This window comes from Schistocerca nitens, chromosome 4 (assembly GCF_023898315.1).
Source record: "Schistocerca nitens isolate TAMUIC-IGC-003100 chromosome 4, iqSchNite1.1, whole genome shotgun sequence".
NCBI classification, from domain to species: Eukaryota; Metazoa; Arthropoda; class Insecta; order Orthoptera; family Acrididae; genus Schistocerca; species Schistocerca nitens.
In genome coordinates this window covers 688,399,486-688,416,585 of record NC_064617.1, presented here as the reverse complement: position 1 = coordinate 688,416,585, position 17,100 = coordinate 688,399,486, and the positions used below count along the sequence as shown (strand labels likewise).

Genomic DNA, 17,100 nt, shown 5'->3' with positions numbered 1-17,100 from the left:
TGACGGGGTAATGCGTAATTCCCTGCCCTGGGTAGACATGTAAGGCACGCGCGTACCCCCTGGTAAAGGCCAGGCCCGGGGAGGGGTGATTGCCTGAGCTGATACCTTCTGACCATGCCGATTGGTCCCTCCATCTGTTTCTCGGGAGGTGTGACCTGAGGTGTAAACATTCACCTAAGGCGGGAGTGCCCTCTGAGAGGGTCCCCACAAGGAAGGAGCGCGCCATCGGAGACGCTGGCAATCATGGGGGATTCCTCCGCAATGGATTTCACTCCATCTCTCTCGACTTCTGCCCAAAAACGGAAATGTGACCAGCTACCAGTGACAAAAGTACTACCGCCTGCCCCACAGTTCCTCGTCGTTTCTCGATCTGAGGACGGAAAGGATTTTTCCTCTGTCAACCCTTTCGTTATCCAGAAGGGCGTCGATGCCATAGCCGGATCTGTCAAATCTTGTACCAGGTTGCGTAACGGTACCTTATTACTCGAAACTGAGAGCACCTTTCAGGCACAAAAACTGCTTCGGGCCACACTCCTGTACACATTCCCTGTCCGGGTGGAGGCTCACCGAACTTTGAATTTGTCTCGTGGTGTGGTCTATACTAGATCCCTCGACGGCTTGACTGATGAGGAGATTCAATCTTTCCTCGCTGAGCAGGGCGTGACGGCTGTCCATAGGGTCATGAAAAAGGTCAACAATGACCTTGTACCGACCCGGACACTTTTCTTGACCTTCGATAGTGTTCAGCTGCCATCGCGCATCAAAGCGGGCTACGAGGTTATTTCTGTTCGCCCCTATGTCCCGACACCTACGCGCTGCTACCAGTGTCAGCGTTTCAATCACACTCGCCGGTCTTGTTCCAATGCGGCTAAATGTGTCACTTGTGGCAGGGATGCCCGTGAGGGTGACTGTCCACCTCCGTCTCCTCGTTGTGTGAACTGTCAGGGTGACCATGCCGCATCCTCCCGCGACTGTCCTGTCTATAAGGAAGAACGCTGTATCCAAGAAATTCGGGTCAAAGAGAAAGTGTCCACCTCGGCTGCTCGCAAGCTATTGGCTAGTAGGAAGCCCACGCTGCTCCCAGCGGGGAAATACAGTACTGTCCTCGCCTCTCCTCGGACTACCAGGGAGGTGGCAACCCAGACATGCGATCTGACCTTCAGCACCACGGTCGTCCGTTCGGCCAGTGCTAAGATCGCGCGGTCGACGTCTCCTCTTCCTCCCATCACCCCACAGACACCAGCCCCTTCATCAGCTTCTGCTAAGACGAAGACCCAGAAGTCAGATGCACGGGCCTTCAAGAAGGAACCGTCCCGTGCAGACTTCCTACGTACCTCGACCTCCCAGCCTTCAACCGGTACTTCCACCAAACGACCTTCCAAGAAGGCTAATAGGAAGCACAGTTCTCCTTCTCCGCCACGGCGCATTTCTTCTCCTGCGCTACCCAGCGGTTGCCGCCCCAGGCCGTCATCCGTTTCGCCTGGCCGCACCGCTGGTAGCCGAACATCTGGCCGTTCACCGGCGGAGGAAGCTCCCCCTCCCGGCCATCTTCCCAAGATGGCCGATGAACCTATAGACCCAATGGACGCTGACTGTCCGCCTACTGATAGCGGCGGCAGTGCTTGCTCGAAGCCAGGCCCTCAGTGGCCTTCGAGGTGACCCCTTCTTTCATCTTCCCCTTTTTTTTTTTCTTATGATGGCACTTATTCACTGGAATATTCGCAGCATTCGCTCCAACCGAGAGGACTTGAAGTTGCTGCTCCGCTTGCACCGTCCGCTCGTCGTAGCCCTCCAGGAAACGAAGCTACGCCCATGCGATCAAATTGCCTTGGCACACTACACCTCTGTGCGTTTTGACCTACCCCCTGTGGTAGGTATCCCAGCTCATGGAGGGGTTATGTTGCTGGTCCGGGATGATATTTACTACGATCCCATCACGTTGCACACCGGCCTGCAGGCAGTTGCCATCCGCATTACTCTCCCCACTTTTACATTTTCCATTTGTACCGTTTACACTCCATTGTCGTCTGCCGTTACCAGGGCAGACATGATGCAACTTATTGCTCAGCTACCTGCACCATTTTTGTTAACTGGAGACTTCAATGCCCACCATCCCCTTTGGGGCTCTCCAGCATCCTGCCCGAGGGGCTCCCTGTTAGCAGACCTTTTCAACCAGCTCAATCTTGTCTGCCTCAATACTGGCGCCCCTACTTTTCTTTCGGACACATCTCACACCTATTCCCATTTAGACCTCTCTATATGTACTCCCCAACTTGCACGCCGGTTTGAGTGGTATGCACATTCTGATACATATTCGAGCGATCACTTCCCGTGTGTTATCCATCTCCTGCAGCATACCCCCTCTCCGTGCTCATCTAGTTGGAACATCTCCAAAGCAGACTGGGGGCTCTTCTCTTCCAGGGCGACCTTTCAGGATCAAACATTCCCAAGCTGCGATAGTCAGGTCGCACACCTCACGGAAGTCATTCTCACTGCTGCTGAATATTCCATCCCTCACCCTACTTCTTCTCCACGTCGCGTACCAGTCCCCTGGTGGACCGCAGCATGTAGAGACGCTTTATGTGCTCGTCGACTTGCTTTACGCACCTTTAAACGCCACGCTACAGTGGCGAATTGTATCAATTATAAACGATTACGTGCACAGTGTCGTCGTATTATTAAAGAAAGCAAGAAAGCCAGCTGGGCTGCTTTCACAAGCACCTTCAACAGTTTTACTCCTTCTTCTGTTGTCTGGGGAAGCCTGCGCCGGCTATCTGGCACTAAGGTCCACTCACCAGTTTCTGGCTTGATGGTCGCGAATGACGTCCTTGTGGCCCCTGAGGCTGTCTCCAATGCCTTCGGCCGCTTTTTCGCAGAGGTTTCGAGCTCCGCTCATTACCACCCTGCCTTCCTCCCCCGCAAACAGGCAGAGGAGGCTAGGCCACCTAATTTCCGCTCCTCGAATCGTGAAAGTTATAATGCCCCATTCACCATGCGGGAACTCGAAAACGCACTTGGCCGATCACGGTCCTCCGCTCCAGGGCCTGATTCTATTCATATTCAGATGCTGAAGAACCTTTCTCCTGTGGGTAAAGGTTTTCTTCTTCGTACTTACAATCGCATCTGGATTGAGGGACATGTTCCCGCATGCTGGCGCGAGTCTATTGTTGTCCCGATTCCTAAGCCGGGGAAGGACAAGCACTTGCCTTCCAGTTATCGACCCATCTCGCTTACCAGCTGTGTCTGTAAAGTGATGGAGCGAATGGTTAACTCTCGATTGGTTTGGCTGCTCGAGTCTTGACGCCTTCTTACCAATGTACAATGTGGATTTCGTAGGCGCCGGTCTGCTGTTGACCATCTGGTTACCTTGTCGACCTTCATTATGAATAACTTCTTGCGGAAGCGCGCGACCGCGGCTGTGTTCTTTGATTAGGAGAAGGCTTACGACACCTGTTGGAGGGCGGGCATTCTCCGCACCATGCATACATGGGGCCTTCGCGGTCGCTTCCCTCTTTTTATTCGTTCCTTTTTAATGGATCGACAGTTGAGGGTACGTGTGGGTTCTGTCCTGTGAGACACCTTTCGCCAGGAGAATGGGGTGCCACAGGGCTCAGTTTTGAGCGTCGCTCTCTTCGCCATAGCGATCAATCCAATAATGGATTGCCTCCCAGCTGATGTATCAGGCTCCCTTTTCGTGGACGATTTTACCATCTATTGCAGTGCGCAGCGTACGTGTTTCCTGGAGCGCTGTCTTCAGCTTTCTCTTGACCGTCTTTACTCCTGGAGTGTCGCCAATGGCTTCCGTTTTTCTGCCGAGAAGACGGTCTGTATTAACTTCTGGCGCTACAAAGAGTTTCTCCCACTGTCCTTACGACTCGGTCCCGTTGCTCTCCCATTCGTGGAGACAACAAAATTTTTAGGTCTTACATTTGACAGGAAACTTAGTTGGTCTCCACATGTGTCTTATTTGGCTGCCCGTTGTACCCGTTCTCTCAATGTCCTCCGTGTTCTCAGTGGTATGTCGTGGGGAGCGGATCGAACCGTCCTACTTCGCCTATATCGGTCGATCGTCCGCTCCAAGCTGGATTATGGGAGCTTCGTATACTCCTCTGCATGGCCATCCATCTTACGCCGCCTCAACTCCATACAACATCGGGGTTTACGACTTGCGATCGGAGTGTTTTATACTAGTCCCGTCGAGAGTCTTCATGCTGACGCTGGTGAGTTGCCACTCACCTACCGGCGCGATATACTGCTTTGTCGGTATGCCTGTCGGCTACTGGCAATGCCCGACCACCCATCTTATCGTTCCTTTTTTGATGACTCTCTCGACAGTCAATACGGGTTGTATGTCTCCGCCCTGCTACCCCCTGGAGTTCGCTTTCGTCGCCTCCTTCAACACCTTAATTTTTCACTCCCTGCCACCTTTCGAGTGGGCGAGAGCCACACGCCACCTTGGCTCCAGGCTCAGGTTCGCGTCCACCTTGACCTCTGCTCGCTCCCGAAGGAGGTTACCCCCGGTTCAGTCTACCACTCCCGTTTTGTCGAACTTCGTTCGAAGTTCATTAATATGACCTTCATTTATACAGATGGCTCTAAGACCAATGACGGGGTCGGGTGTTCTTTTATTGTCGGGGCACAAAGTTTCCAATATCGGCTCCATGGCCATTGTTCGGTCTTCACAGCTGAGCTCTTTGCCCTCTACCAGGCTGTCCTTTACATCTGCCGCCACCGACATTCTGCATATGTCATCTGCTCCGATTCCCTGAGCGTTATCCAGAGCCTCGGTGATCCGTACCCGGTTCACCCTTTCGTGCACCGGATCCAACGCTCTCTTCAGCAGCTGGTGGACGTCGGTTCTCCGGTTAGCTTTATGTGGGTTCCTGGCCATGTCGGTATCCCTGGGAACGAAGCTGCAGATGCCGTGGCCAAGGCTGCGGTCCTCCAGCCTCGGACAGCTTCTTGTTGTGTCCCTTCGTCAGATTGTAGCAGGGTAATTTGTCGGCGCATTGTATCGCTGTGGCATGCCGATTGGGCTGCACTTCCAGACAACAAGCTTTGGGCCTTGAAAGCTCTTCCCGTGGCTTGGACGTCCTCCTCACACCCTTCTCGGCGGGAGGAGGTAGTTTTGGCCCAGTTGCGAATTGGCCACTGCCGGTTCAGCCATCGCCACCTGCTGACGGCTGCGCCGTCGCTATTCTGCCCATGTGGGCAATTGCTGACGGTCCGCCACATTTTAACGTCGTGTCCGGATTTTAACACCCTGCGTCTCGATCTTGGCCTGCCATGTACTGTAGAAGCCATTTTAGCGGATGACCCACGAGCAGCTGCTCGCGTTCTTCATTTTATCAATTTGACAACCCTCTCAAAGGACATTTGATTATGCTGTTTTCTTTTTTAATCCTATGCCTGTCAGTATGTCTTTCATCGTGTTTTCCGTTTCGTTGCTGTTTTAAACTTGTGACTCACGGTGCATTCCTAAAGTAGTCTGGGTGCTAATGACTGTTGACGTTGTGCGCCCTAAAACCACAAAAAAAGGGAAAAATATGTGAAACGAATTTTACTGCAACGTGTTTCTTGTTCAGTCTGCATTCGTTGGCATGAACTCCAGAATATTAAAGTTGTTTCCCCCAATTCACTGACTGTTCTACAGTGATTAAACATGATAGCAACACAGATGTTTTCAATGTTTTCATCCATTCTGGAAGTCGAGGGACTTCTCGATCATAATTCTTCCTCAGTTGACATTTGACCACCTTTAAGAAAAGTAAACCACTCATAAACCCTTAACTGGCTCAAAGCTGATTCCCCGTAAGCTATCTGAAGCACTGAAATAGTTTCTGCTGTTGATTTCCTAAAGGGAAATAGCACCTGATTTTAGCATGTAGTTATTTAATGTCAGACGGTGAAAAATTGCCAGACATGTGAAACTGTACGTACAAAAACACACTGATCGCAATAAGATTTCCACATCAGTTTGCTATGGCAACCGATACTTTTGGTATTTAGCAAAGGCATCTAGCGGGAGAATGCAGAAGTAATATTACACCAACTACCAGAGAAAAATTTTCGTTACTTTTGGGTCCCCCTTGTATGTACATAATGCCTCAAAATACTCATCCGAAATTTGGCCGTCATATAAGTTTTCCATATTTATCTCAGAGTTTTAATTTCTATAATGAAAAGCATGTTAAATATGGTAACATGAATTGAAGTGACCCTAACACAGACTTGAGGCTCCATTACACTTCAGTTGTCATCACAACCTGTGTTTTGAATTCACATTTGTTGGCTGTGCCAACTCGCAACCGAATTATCACTTTCTAGGCAAAGATACACCTTGGGCTGTGCTGCAGATCAAGCTGTCACCACAATCCTAAGATTTAAGGGGCAAAGTGGGTGGCACACTTAAGCCACAACCACCCTTAAGACAATTTATGGTAGACATCTCGGAATGCTACTGAATATTACTGTTGAATGAAATCGTTCAATCTGTAATACAGAATACAATTTAATGTAACTTTGTGTCTTTATAAACTGTGTAAGGGGGCACGATGAAAACTTTGTATTTTATGGACAAGTCTAAGGTGCCAGTTGAGTGTTCTAGGTAACAGACACAAAGCTTCAGTCCGTCAGTATCTGCGCTACATTTCTAAACTCCACAGGTAATCCTCTGGATACATTGCTATACATGAACAGCTGAAATAAAAGTGGGAAAATTGCTGCTTTGCTGTCCAAAGTTGTTTCAAATAAAAAAACTGTGACTCTGCAACAAAGAGTATGATCTGATGTCCCAGTGTGCCACACAGATGTAATATGTCAAGAAGTTTCATGACCACATACATTCCACAAAGGAATTAAAATTTTAATGCTTTCCTCCATTTTCATATATTAATATGTCTTCAGAAAAAGGCCTGTGCCTATTTTATTATCGAGTTTTATATGAAAAATAACATTTTTTTTTTTACAGCAAGTTCAAGTATAGAGGAAGCTGAACTTACAGCAAAGCTCTTGGCTGCTGAAGAACCAAATGTTAGCAGAATTGTACCTGTTCGAAAGGACTGGAAAGTTGGAGATAGGTGTCTTGCAATTTGGAGTGGAGATGGGCAGTAAGTTTAAACTTAAAATTCTGTTGTTCTAAAGTCCTTAAAATTAGGAAATATTGTGGTTCTATTTACTTATTGTGTTAAGTCTTATAGTAACAGGAATGGAATTGGAGTGGGACCTAGATTAATTGTTGTTATAAACTAAAAAATGGTCCACTGAATTTATGACAGCATTTTTATAGTATTGTAGTCAAATCTACAGCTCTTATGCCAAATTATGTGTGTTTTTTAAGTAGTGGTAATGTTATCAATAGACAAACTGTTGGCTTTATGTAAGTGCGAAAAAAATTAGTAATGTATAATCAGTCATATTTCAATTATAGGTTTAGTTGTGTAAAATATTGTCTTGTTATTTAAATGTGGGTAAAAACCTGAAATAGGGGAGTCTGCTGGTGAAGATGATTGAAAAAGATGCTATCAGCCAGTTCCAGTATTGCCTGCTAAAATGAGACTGTTTAATGAACGTTTGAAATGGTATGCATTCCGACCAAATGTCAGTATCTGATGTACAGTCAGTATATTTATTGTTCCATGCACTTGTTATGAATTAATTTATACTTTTGCAGGAGGTCATTTTGTCAGCTTGATTTGCATTTCGGCCATATAATGTGCCAGACCTAAGTGACATCCTAATATTGAAGGTGAGATCAGAAACTGGTACTAATGAAACAAGAAATATTCAGGTCCTTTCCACAACTTCCCATTTTTCCTCTCTGCATAGAAATCACTGTTGAGAAATGTGATTCTCGACCTGTTCCACAGGTGACAAACATTTTATAAATGTATCAGGCAGTTTTTCTATATATTTTGTCATCGAAAATTTAGTTGCAGGCATTTATCTTCATTTAAAATTAATCCCCATTTAATTTGATTGCTTTTAAAAATTTGCCATGAAAAATGTCATGTTTTTGTAAGTGTGATATTGGTAGGACTCATCACTATACTGTACAGTACACGAACGACTTTTAATTGGTGTCAGCTTGTATTTGTACCCAACAAACATTCATATTTTGTGTGATCTGTTCACAGATATTACGAGGCAACAATTGAAGACATAACAGAAGATGGAGATGAAGTCTCCGTTGTGTTCGACAATTACAAAAATTCAGAAGTTACGTCAGTGGCGCTGTTGAAAGAATTGAAGGCTGGTGCAAAGAGACCAGCAGAAGATGGAGCTGATAGTAAAGCTAAGTATGTGAGCTTAAGGAATGATTTATACCATTAAATGGCTAGAATGTGGTATGTGTCATCCCCTGATATGTTGGTTGTGGTGACAGAGTGATCTGTAGTGTTTTCAAGGTCTAATGCTAGGTTGTAAAGTCGTAATTTGATTGTGAGTTGGCAAATTTGATTACGGAATATACATTGTGGCAACAGATTGGTCTATGATGTAGCCTAATGTTTACTTTTGTGCCATATTTAATACACTTTTCATCATAAAAACTAAACCTGCACGGTAAATTCAGAAAACGTAGTAGAGAAATGGTAAGTCTTTGACAAATGTTTTGATTCATATAATGTACATAGTGTTGAAAGGTGAGCGTTCTTCGTAACTTGTTGTTGCAAGGGGAGTGTTCTTCGTAACTTTTACCAATAAAATAACACTTTCAGTACAGTTGTTTGTTACTCTGAAATAGCAAGTGGGCCAATTATATTCTGAACATTTTATCTGTATATCTTTATTCATCCATGGATTATCTTGCAGTGATATAGGATTTGCCAATATAATGTAATGGCAACAAGTAGGCCAAAATACAACACAGCATACATAACATGCTTTAAGAGGGCGGGACAGATGGTCAGTTGTGGCCTTTATTAAGGAACCATCGTGGCATTTGCCTAGCGATCTAGGAGAATCGCGAAAAACTCAAATCAGGTTGGCTGGACACAGCTCCGTCCCCGTGAATATGAGGTCAGTGCCCTAACAGCTGCAGTGCCTTACCTACGCACACATTGTTTCAGGTAACTTGTAATTTGAGACAGTTTCCTTCTTCACTGCTCACACACTAAGGACAATCATACTGAGACACACTGATGATTCCTGGTCTGAGAAGGTGATGATGTGCCTCTAGCCTCAATTTGAGACTCCATATTCAACTATGTGCTACTGCCCACCTGAAAAATTAAGCCCTCTTGCATTACTATCATGACCATGTTTTTTGATTTGCAGAAAGCCTAGGACACTTGCTGGAGGACTGGTATCCTCCGTATTCTTTACACTTGGGGCTTCTGAGGCTGCCTGCCCCATTTTCTTCAGGAATTTTTAAAAGACATAGTTTTCAAGGTACGTGTGAGCTCTGCCTCGTCAGACAATTTTATCTAGGAAAGCAGGATGCTTCAGGGTTCCGTCCTGAGCGTTGATCTCTATCATCATTAACCCTATTATAGCCTTTCTCCTGCCGGGCATCTCCGGCTCCCTTTCTGTTGATCATTTTGTGATCTGTTGCAGTTTTCCACGGACTTGTCTCCTTGAGTGGTGTCGTGCGCAATGTCTCGATCGTAGTTACTTGTGGAGAATCGACTGTGACTTTCACTTTTCCACTGACAAAACTGTTTGCATGAATTTATGGCAGCACAGTCAGTTTCTTCTGCCATCTTTACACTGTGGACCTGTTGCTCTTCCATTCGCTGAAACTACAAAATTCTGGGGCTCATGCTTGATAAAAAACTTTCTTGGTCCTCCCATGTGTCTCACCTGGCTGCCCACTGAACCTGATCCCTCAGTGTCCTAAGTGTCCTCAGTGGTACTTCCTGGGGAATGGATTAGACCACCCTCCTCCATTTGTATTGATCCCTTGTCCATTCGAAACTACACTATGGGTGTTTCATTTACGCATCTGCATGTCTGTCCATCTTATGCCATTTAAATACAATCCACCATTGTGGCATATGTTTGATCACTGGCATCTTTTACACTAGCCCAGTTGAAAGTTTCTATGCAGGAGCTGCCAAACTACTGCTGTCATACCGATGTGACATCCTCCTCAGCTGATACGCATATCGTTTCTCTTCCTTGCCTTGCCACCCATCCTATGCCTTCTTCTTTGGTGACTACTTCGACTGACAGTCACTCTTCTCTGATACCTCCTTGAGTTCATTTCCGCTATTGCTGTGGCAGATTAACTCCACCCTACCTTCCATGTTCCCAATGGATGTGAATCCTTCACTAATCTAGCTTCATTGGATTTTCTTTAGCTTCCTGAGGACACGACTCCAGATTTGATCTACCACTGTAAGTTTCACAATATTTGCACGGAACTTAGCTCTCAGACTGACCATGGTGTCAGGTGTGCATTCATCTATGGCACCAACCATTCTAGGTCTGGGCTTCCGGAACACTGCTCAGTAATTATAGCAAAGCTCTGTGCCTTGTATTATTTTCAATCTAATTTTGTTCATTTTCGTTCATTGTATCTGCTCGGGGCGGACGTCCCAAGACACCCGTTTCAGTTCATCGTTGATAAATTGACTCAGGTGTTTTTTTTTAATTACAGAGGGCAGCTAACCCTCTGACCGAACATGCTGAGTTACCGTGCCGGCTATATCAGGCCACACTATACATCAGATGACACAGGCTCTTCAAGTGTATCATCTGCTCCGATTCTCTCTGCCTGTCAGAGCCTCTGTGTACTGTACAAAGTCCATCCCTGTGCAACGAGTCCAAGAAAGCTTCCACTTGCTTACTCTTGGGGGAGCCTCTGTGATGTTTATGTGGGTCCCTGGTCATGTCTGTCTGATGGGAAAAGAGGCTGCTGTTGAAGCTGCCAAGCCTACAGTCATCATACCTGAGCCTGCTAGTTTTCCATTTCTTCTGACCTCCGTGTTGCTGTCTGTCAACAGGTAGTGTCACTTTGGCATCACCATTGATCTTCCTTCATTGGAACAACTCCAGGGAATTAAACCTCTCCCCACTGCTTGGCCGACTTCCTCTCAGCCCTTGTCACGAGGAGATCATTTTAGCTAGGTTGTGTATCGGGCACTGTTTTTTTTTGCCATCACCATTTGTTAAGTGATGAACCCCCTCCAATTTGTGCTCATTGTCATCAACCTTTGACTGTTCACCATTTCCTGACCGAATGCCATTTTTTTAACCACTTACATTGTAATGTATGTTTGCTGTCTGAGTTATCGACAATTTTAGTGAATGACGTCCAGGCTGTTGACAAAGTTTTACTTCAGCAATGTGGCGGAGGACATTTAATCTTTAGGTCGGGACCTCCTTTGTCTGTATGGCATACTTTGTGGACATTTCTCCAAGAGGAAGTACTTGTTTTCAGCTCTCTTTCCTTCCATCAGTTAGGCTAAATGTGTAGTCACTTTTAACTCCTTTTTTTATCTTCTGGTTCTGACATGGGTGTATATAACTCAGTTGTTTTTGCGCCCTAAAACAAAACAAAATACTCCAGTGTGATACAGTCTATTTCTCACATAAACCGTGCAGAGATCGTTTTAAAATAGGGGAGCTCCTTGTCATGGTTTATATATATAAAAAAAGGCCTAGTTCTCCTACCCCTGACAACAGATATTTGACAGTGGGTGACCTCACACCCACTCCCTACATTTTCACCAATGAACTCCACCAACCACCCTCTCTCAAACCTATTGAAGTGCAGATCATGCTTAGTGTAGCCCCATCCCACTTCAGCTCTTGTCGTTTCATTAAGTTTGATAGGTGGCTGCTATATACGTAGCCTTCAAGATGGCATCTGAATCAGAGGTGTGTGTTCAAGTAGAGCTGTCATAATGCTGACACAAGTGTCCAACAGTTGGGAGTATTTAAATGAGTGCACTCACTGTGCTCCCAGTTGTGCAGCAAGGTGTTTGATTGTTTCCATTGATCACCTCAAATGACAGTGACTGCACGTTTCAACATTGCAGCTGTGTCGGACAGCCAGCATGTGAGATATCAGACAGGTTTGCGATACCTTGCGATAATGACAGATACCTCGCCCAAAGACTCGTAGTGCTTTCTTTCGCTGCTTATGAATATCTGTGGCACTCTGGTTCCCACTGAAAGAAACTCGATGACCACTCTACTTGAAACACACTTCCATTACAGGAGCCATCTGGAAGGCTACATATAGCGCCACCACCTGTCTAACTTAAACTACAAGGCCTGAAGTGGGAATGTTCCACAACGTCCCAAAACAAATTCTATGTTTTCAACCGAAACTAGCCGAGGAAAAAAATGTGTTACATTACTTATTGAACACCCCTAATATGAGGTGCATTCAAGTTCTAAGGCCTCAGATTTTTTTTTTTGTAAGTAACTACTCACCCGAAATCGATGAAACTGGTGTTACTTCTCGACGTAATCGCCCTGCAGACGTACACATTTTTCACAACGCTGACGCCATGATTCCATGGCAGCGACGAAGGCTTCTTTATGAGTCTGTTTTGACCACTGGAAAATCGTTGAGGCAATAGCAGCATGGCTGGTGAATGTGCGGCCACGGAGAGTGTCTTTCATTGTTGGAAAAAGCCAAAAGTCACTAGGAGCCAGGTCAGGTGAGTAGGGAGCATGAGCAATCACTTCAGAGTTATCATGAAGAAACTGTTGCGTAACGTTAGCTCGATGTGTGGGTGCGTTGTCTTGGTGAAACAGCACTCGCGCAGCCCTTCCTGGACTTTTTGTTGCAGTGCAGGAAGGAATTTGTTCTTCAAAACATTTTCATAGGATGCACCTGTTACCGTAGTGCCCTTTGGAATGCAATGGGTAAGGATTACGCCCTCGCTGTCCCCAGAACAGGGACACCATCATTTTTTCAGCACTGGCGGTTACCAAAAATCTTTTTGGTGGCGGTGAATCTGTGTGCTTCCATTGAGCTGACTGGCGCTTTGTTTCTGGATTGAAAAATGGCATCCACTTCTCATCCATTGTCACAACCGACGAAAAGAAAGTTCCATTCATGCTGTCATTGCGCGTCAACATTGCTTGGCAACATGCCACACGGGCAGCCATGTGGTCGTCCGTCGGCATTCGTGGCACCCATCTGGATGACACTTTTCGCATTTTCAGGTCGTCAAGCAGGATTGTGTGCACAGAACCCACAGAAATGCCAACTCTGGAGACGATCTGTTCAACAGTCATTCGGCGATCCCCCAAAACAGTTCTCTACACTTTCTCGATCATGTCGTCAGACCGGCTTGTGCGAGCCCGAGGTTGTTTCAGTTTGTTGTCACATGATGTTCTGCCTTCATTAAACTGTCGCACCCACGAACGCACTTTCAACACATCCATAACTCCATCACCACATGTCTCCTTCAACTGTCGATGAATTTCAGTTGGTTTCACACCACACAAATTCAGAAAACGAATGATTGCATGCTGTTCAAGTAAGGAAAACGTCGCCATTTTAAGTATTTAAAACAGTTCTCATTCTCGCCGCTGGCGGTAAAATTCCATCTGCCGTACGGTGCTGCCATCTCTGGGACGTATTGACAATGAATGCGGCCTCATTTTAAAACAATGCACATCTTTCCAGCCCGGAGAAAAAAAATCGGAGGCCTTAGAACTTGAATGCACCTCGTACTTCTCTGTTGAGCAAAAAAACTGTCATCAGATTGTGTTAGCTGCTAGTGAGAATAAGATATTAGGAATGGTACTGGTTAGCAATGCCAACGGCCTTGCTGCAGTTGTAACACCGGGTCCCATCAGATCACCGAAGTAAAGCACTGTCGGGCTGGGCTAGCACTTGGATGTTTGGCCATCCAGTCTGCTAAGCGCTGTTGGCAAGTGGGGTGCACTCAGCTCTTGTGAGGCAAACTAAGGAGCTGCTTGATTGAGAAGTAGCGGCTCCAGTCTCGGAAACTGACATATGGCCAGGAGAGCAGTGTTCTGACCACATGCCCATCCATATCCATATCCACATCCAGTGATGCCTGTGGGCTGAGGATGACACGGTGGCCGCTCATTACCATTGGGTCCGCCAGGGCCTGTGGATGGGGGTTTACATTTTACATTACTGGTTAGTAACAGAGAGCCACTAGACCATCAGCAATTTCCCTACTTAATCCTCCTCTTTATGAGGAATATACTTTAACAGAGGAACATGTACATCCCCCTCCAGAGACGTATTTTAGAAGAAAGTACTATAGACAGTATGAATGTAGCAAATAAACGTATTAGTCTACTGTAATTAAAGACACAAGAATCTCATTACTGCAAAGGAACTGTTTTCTTTCACAACTCTCAAGCAGTGATAAATTATAAAACTGACAATTTTTAATTTCAACTACTGTTCACTGTGATACCACATTTCACTAACAAACTATGTAAAATTGAATTGATTCTGTCTGTAAGTACATAGTTATCAATACCACGCAGTGGGGAAGACTGAGGAAATCACATAGGTCCTTTCGTGGAACTCTAAAAGAAGCAGCAGCAGTAGGTCAATAGAGGAGCAGGAAGGCTAGATTAGTGCACTTCAAGCACAGTTGCATCAAGTTAGGAGAGAGCTGTTGAGGGTAAGGGAAGGTGATAGTTAGGGCACGGAGTTTCTTTCAGCAGGAAACCAGAGCACCATACACATTCGTGGTATGGACAATTAACAAACACCTCACTGCACAACTGGACATTATGGTAGTACTGATGCACACATCCAGCTGTTGGAGATTTAAAGGTGTGTGCTCGCTGGGTTCCTTTTGTCTAACAGAAGACCATAAAGAACAATGAAGGACAGTCTGTGCAGAATTGCTTGTGGGTTATGAAGCTGCTCGTGAAAATTTTTTGTTAATCATCATCATAAAAGTCTGTACACTCTACAGGAGCTCACCAAATTTCATTGGACTGCTCTTCCTTGTCCATCTTACAGCCCAGATTGTGCACCATCTCAGACTTCCATCCGTTTGGCCCAGTGAAGGACACACTGCATGGGAAGGGTATGTGGATGATGGAGATGTTATTGATGCAGTTGAGTGATACCATGAGGTATACATGCCCTTCAAGTAATGATGTAAGACTGTCATATTGAATGGAAATTATGTTGGAAAATAGTGTTCCATGGAGGGAAATGAATCAATCCAATCTGCTTTCAGAAAAAAAAGTATTGCTTTACTTACTGAATGTCTGTGTAATATGTTTCTTACCTGTGTTCTTTGGATACCTTATTATCCTGTTTCAAATTTTGCAGCACATCTACTCTGCACATTTCTCTTTGGCAGAGAGAGTAATGAATATTTTCTCTCGAGGTTCTAAAGTCTTACAAAGTTGTATTGTGGAGAGCTTTCCTGCCTTTAATTTTTCATTACCCACTTGGAGGTAGTGCTCAGGAGGAAGTGGATAATGATCTGCCCTCCAGGAATTCCAAATTAGGACTTGCCTTTTAGATAGATCAGTAACTGAAAGCAAGCTGTCAAACAAATGTTATCCAGTTAGCTTGCTGTTTGAACATCAAAGTAGCATGAAGAAGGAGCGGGCAGATTGTGTATGCTGTAGCATTCATTCAAATCTATATATAATGTATGAAGACAATTTGTTCCCTTGTGACAAGAGAAAATTCTGATTTGTAATCAGGGCAGAAGTGTAGGAGTGCTGGTGTTAACGTATGGACCACCTACAGAGAACATCATAGCCTTGTGGTTATGCAATGCCGTCCTATTATCCAGGATAGACGGAAGAGATTTTTGACACTGTCCTTGAATTATCAGTTGTTTTGTGAAATTGGCAGTTGAATGGAATGACGGGGGAGGTAGGAGGTTCCAAGTTGTTAAGTTTTTTGTTGCAAGATTGGCACATTTGAAGTTAGAGTACAATAAGTTGCAGTCATGGGATGAATTTCAGATAACAAGCAGTTTCCTTTTTGGAAGTGTGACGTCAGTTGTACTGGAGCTTTTAGGATAGAGTTTTAAAGTATCGATTTTTTTTACCCTAGTGATCAGAAAAATACTTAAAATATTACTTTTGCGTTACCTTCGATTGTCCAATACTTTTAGTAAAAAGGAGATTTTAAATAGTTGTATGGGATACTCACCAAACTCATCTTTTAATGTTTTAACAAAAGCACTAAAGACCAGGGTTTGGAAAAATCTGGGTTCTAAAAAAGACCCAGTGGTTTAAATGGGGTTGTATTGGATTTTTGGGATTTTTTTTATAGTTAAACACTTCAATTTAATTTATTGAAACACTAACTTGTTCTTACAACTGCTTGATTCTAAATATGTAGAAATTGTAACAGAGCACTCTGAAGAAGTCCCTGCTAACATTAGCAAAATCTTGGAGATGGTGTTACAATTTGTGAAGATGCCACTCATCTTCTCTGACAATTGTCAGAGGTTTCTAGAGTCCTGGATCTGCTTGAAGCAGACAGCACAAACATCGAAAAAGTCATTGAACTGTGGATTAGTCTTTCAAAAAGCCCTGACATGGAACCCTATAAGAACATAATGAAAAAGAAAGGAAGAAACACTAGAACCCATTCAGTATAATGCTAGTAAGTAACAGCCCAAGATTCAGAGGGAAAGATAAACTGCTGATCAAGAAGAAAGTGCAGAAAACTAGCTCATAGAGATGCATCCAGAGTGGATTGCAAGTGTTATGTCTAATTATTTTCCTGCCAATATTTTTCCTGATGCAATTGTAACACAGTTCCATCAAAACAGTTGGTGGAAGACTGAAAACAATAACAGCTGCTGCATAATTAATCCTGTTGCCATAGAATGTTATAGCTAATTCATCAATCCTCTTATACCCATGGTGGTGCAAAGGAGTTGCGTCACGGTCTGGAACATGTCCAATCCGGTCAGGCACGTCCTGGCCTGCACGCGGCCTTGAGGATGTTGCGCAAGACCTAAATCGCGGAATCGTGCCACTAGTAATACTAGGTGGCAACAATTGACTTTCTAATGGGGCTCCCACATGGTTTTCACTCGCAGCGGATGCCCCTGCAGTTCCGAGTAGGTACGCTGGCATGCGCGACAGCGACACTTCCCATCCGTTGTTAAATTCAGATTGTGTAGAGTCTTCACTCGTCCCGTGCTACGGTGGAGACTTAAC

At 45.1% G+C, this 17,100-nt stretch overlaps 1 protein-coding gene across 1 annotated transcript in view; it reads left to right on the top strand.

Annotated features, from left to right (window-relative positions):
- Positions 1–17,100, top strand: part of LOC126252369 (survival of motor neuron-related-splicing factor 30) — a 45,465-nt gene that overhangs the window by 22,011 nt on the left and 6,354 nt on the right. Inside the window, exons 3-4 of the mRNA XM_049953260.1 lie at positions 6,971–7,109; positions 8,136–8,297. Of these exons, the coding sequence (XP_049809217.1) occupies positions 6,971–7,109; positions 8,136–8,297 (301 nt within the window). The remainder of the gene's footprint in view (positions 1–6,970; positions 7,110–8,135; positions 8,298–17,100) is intronic.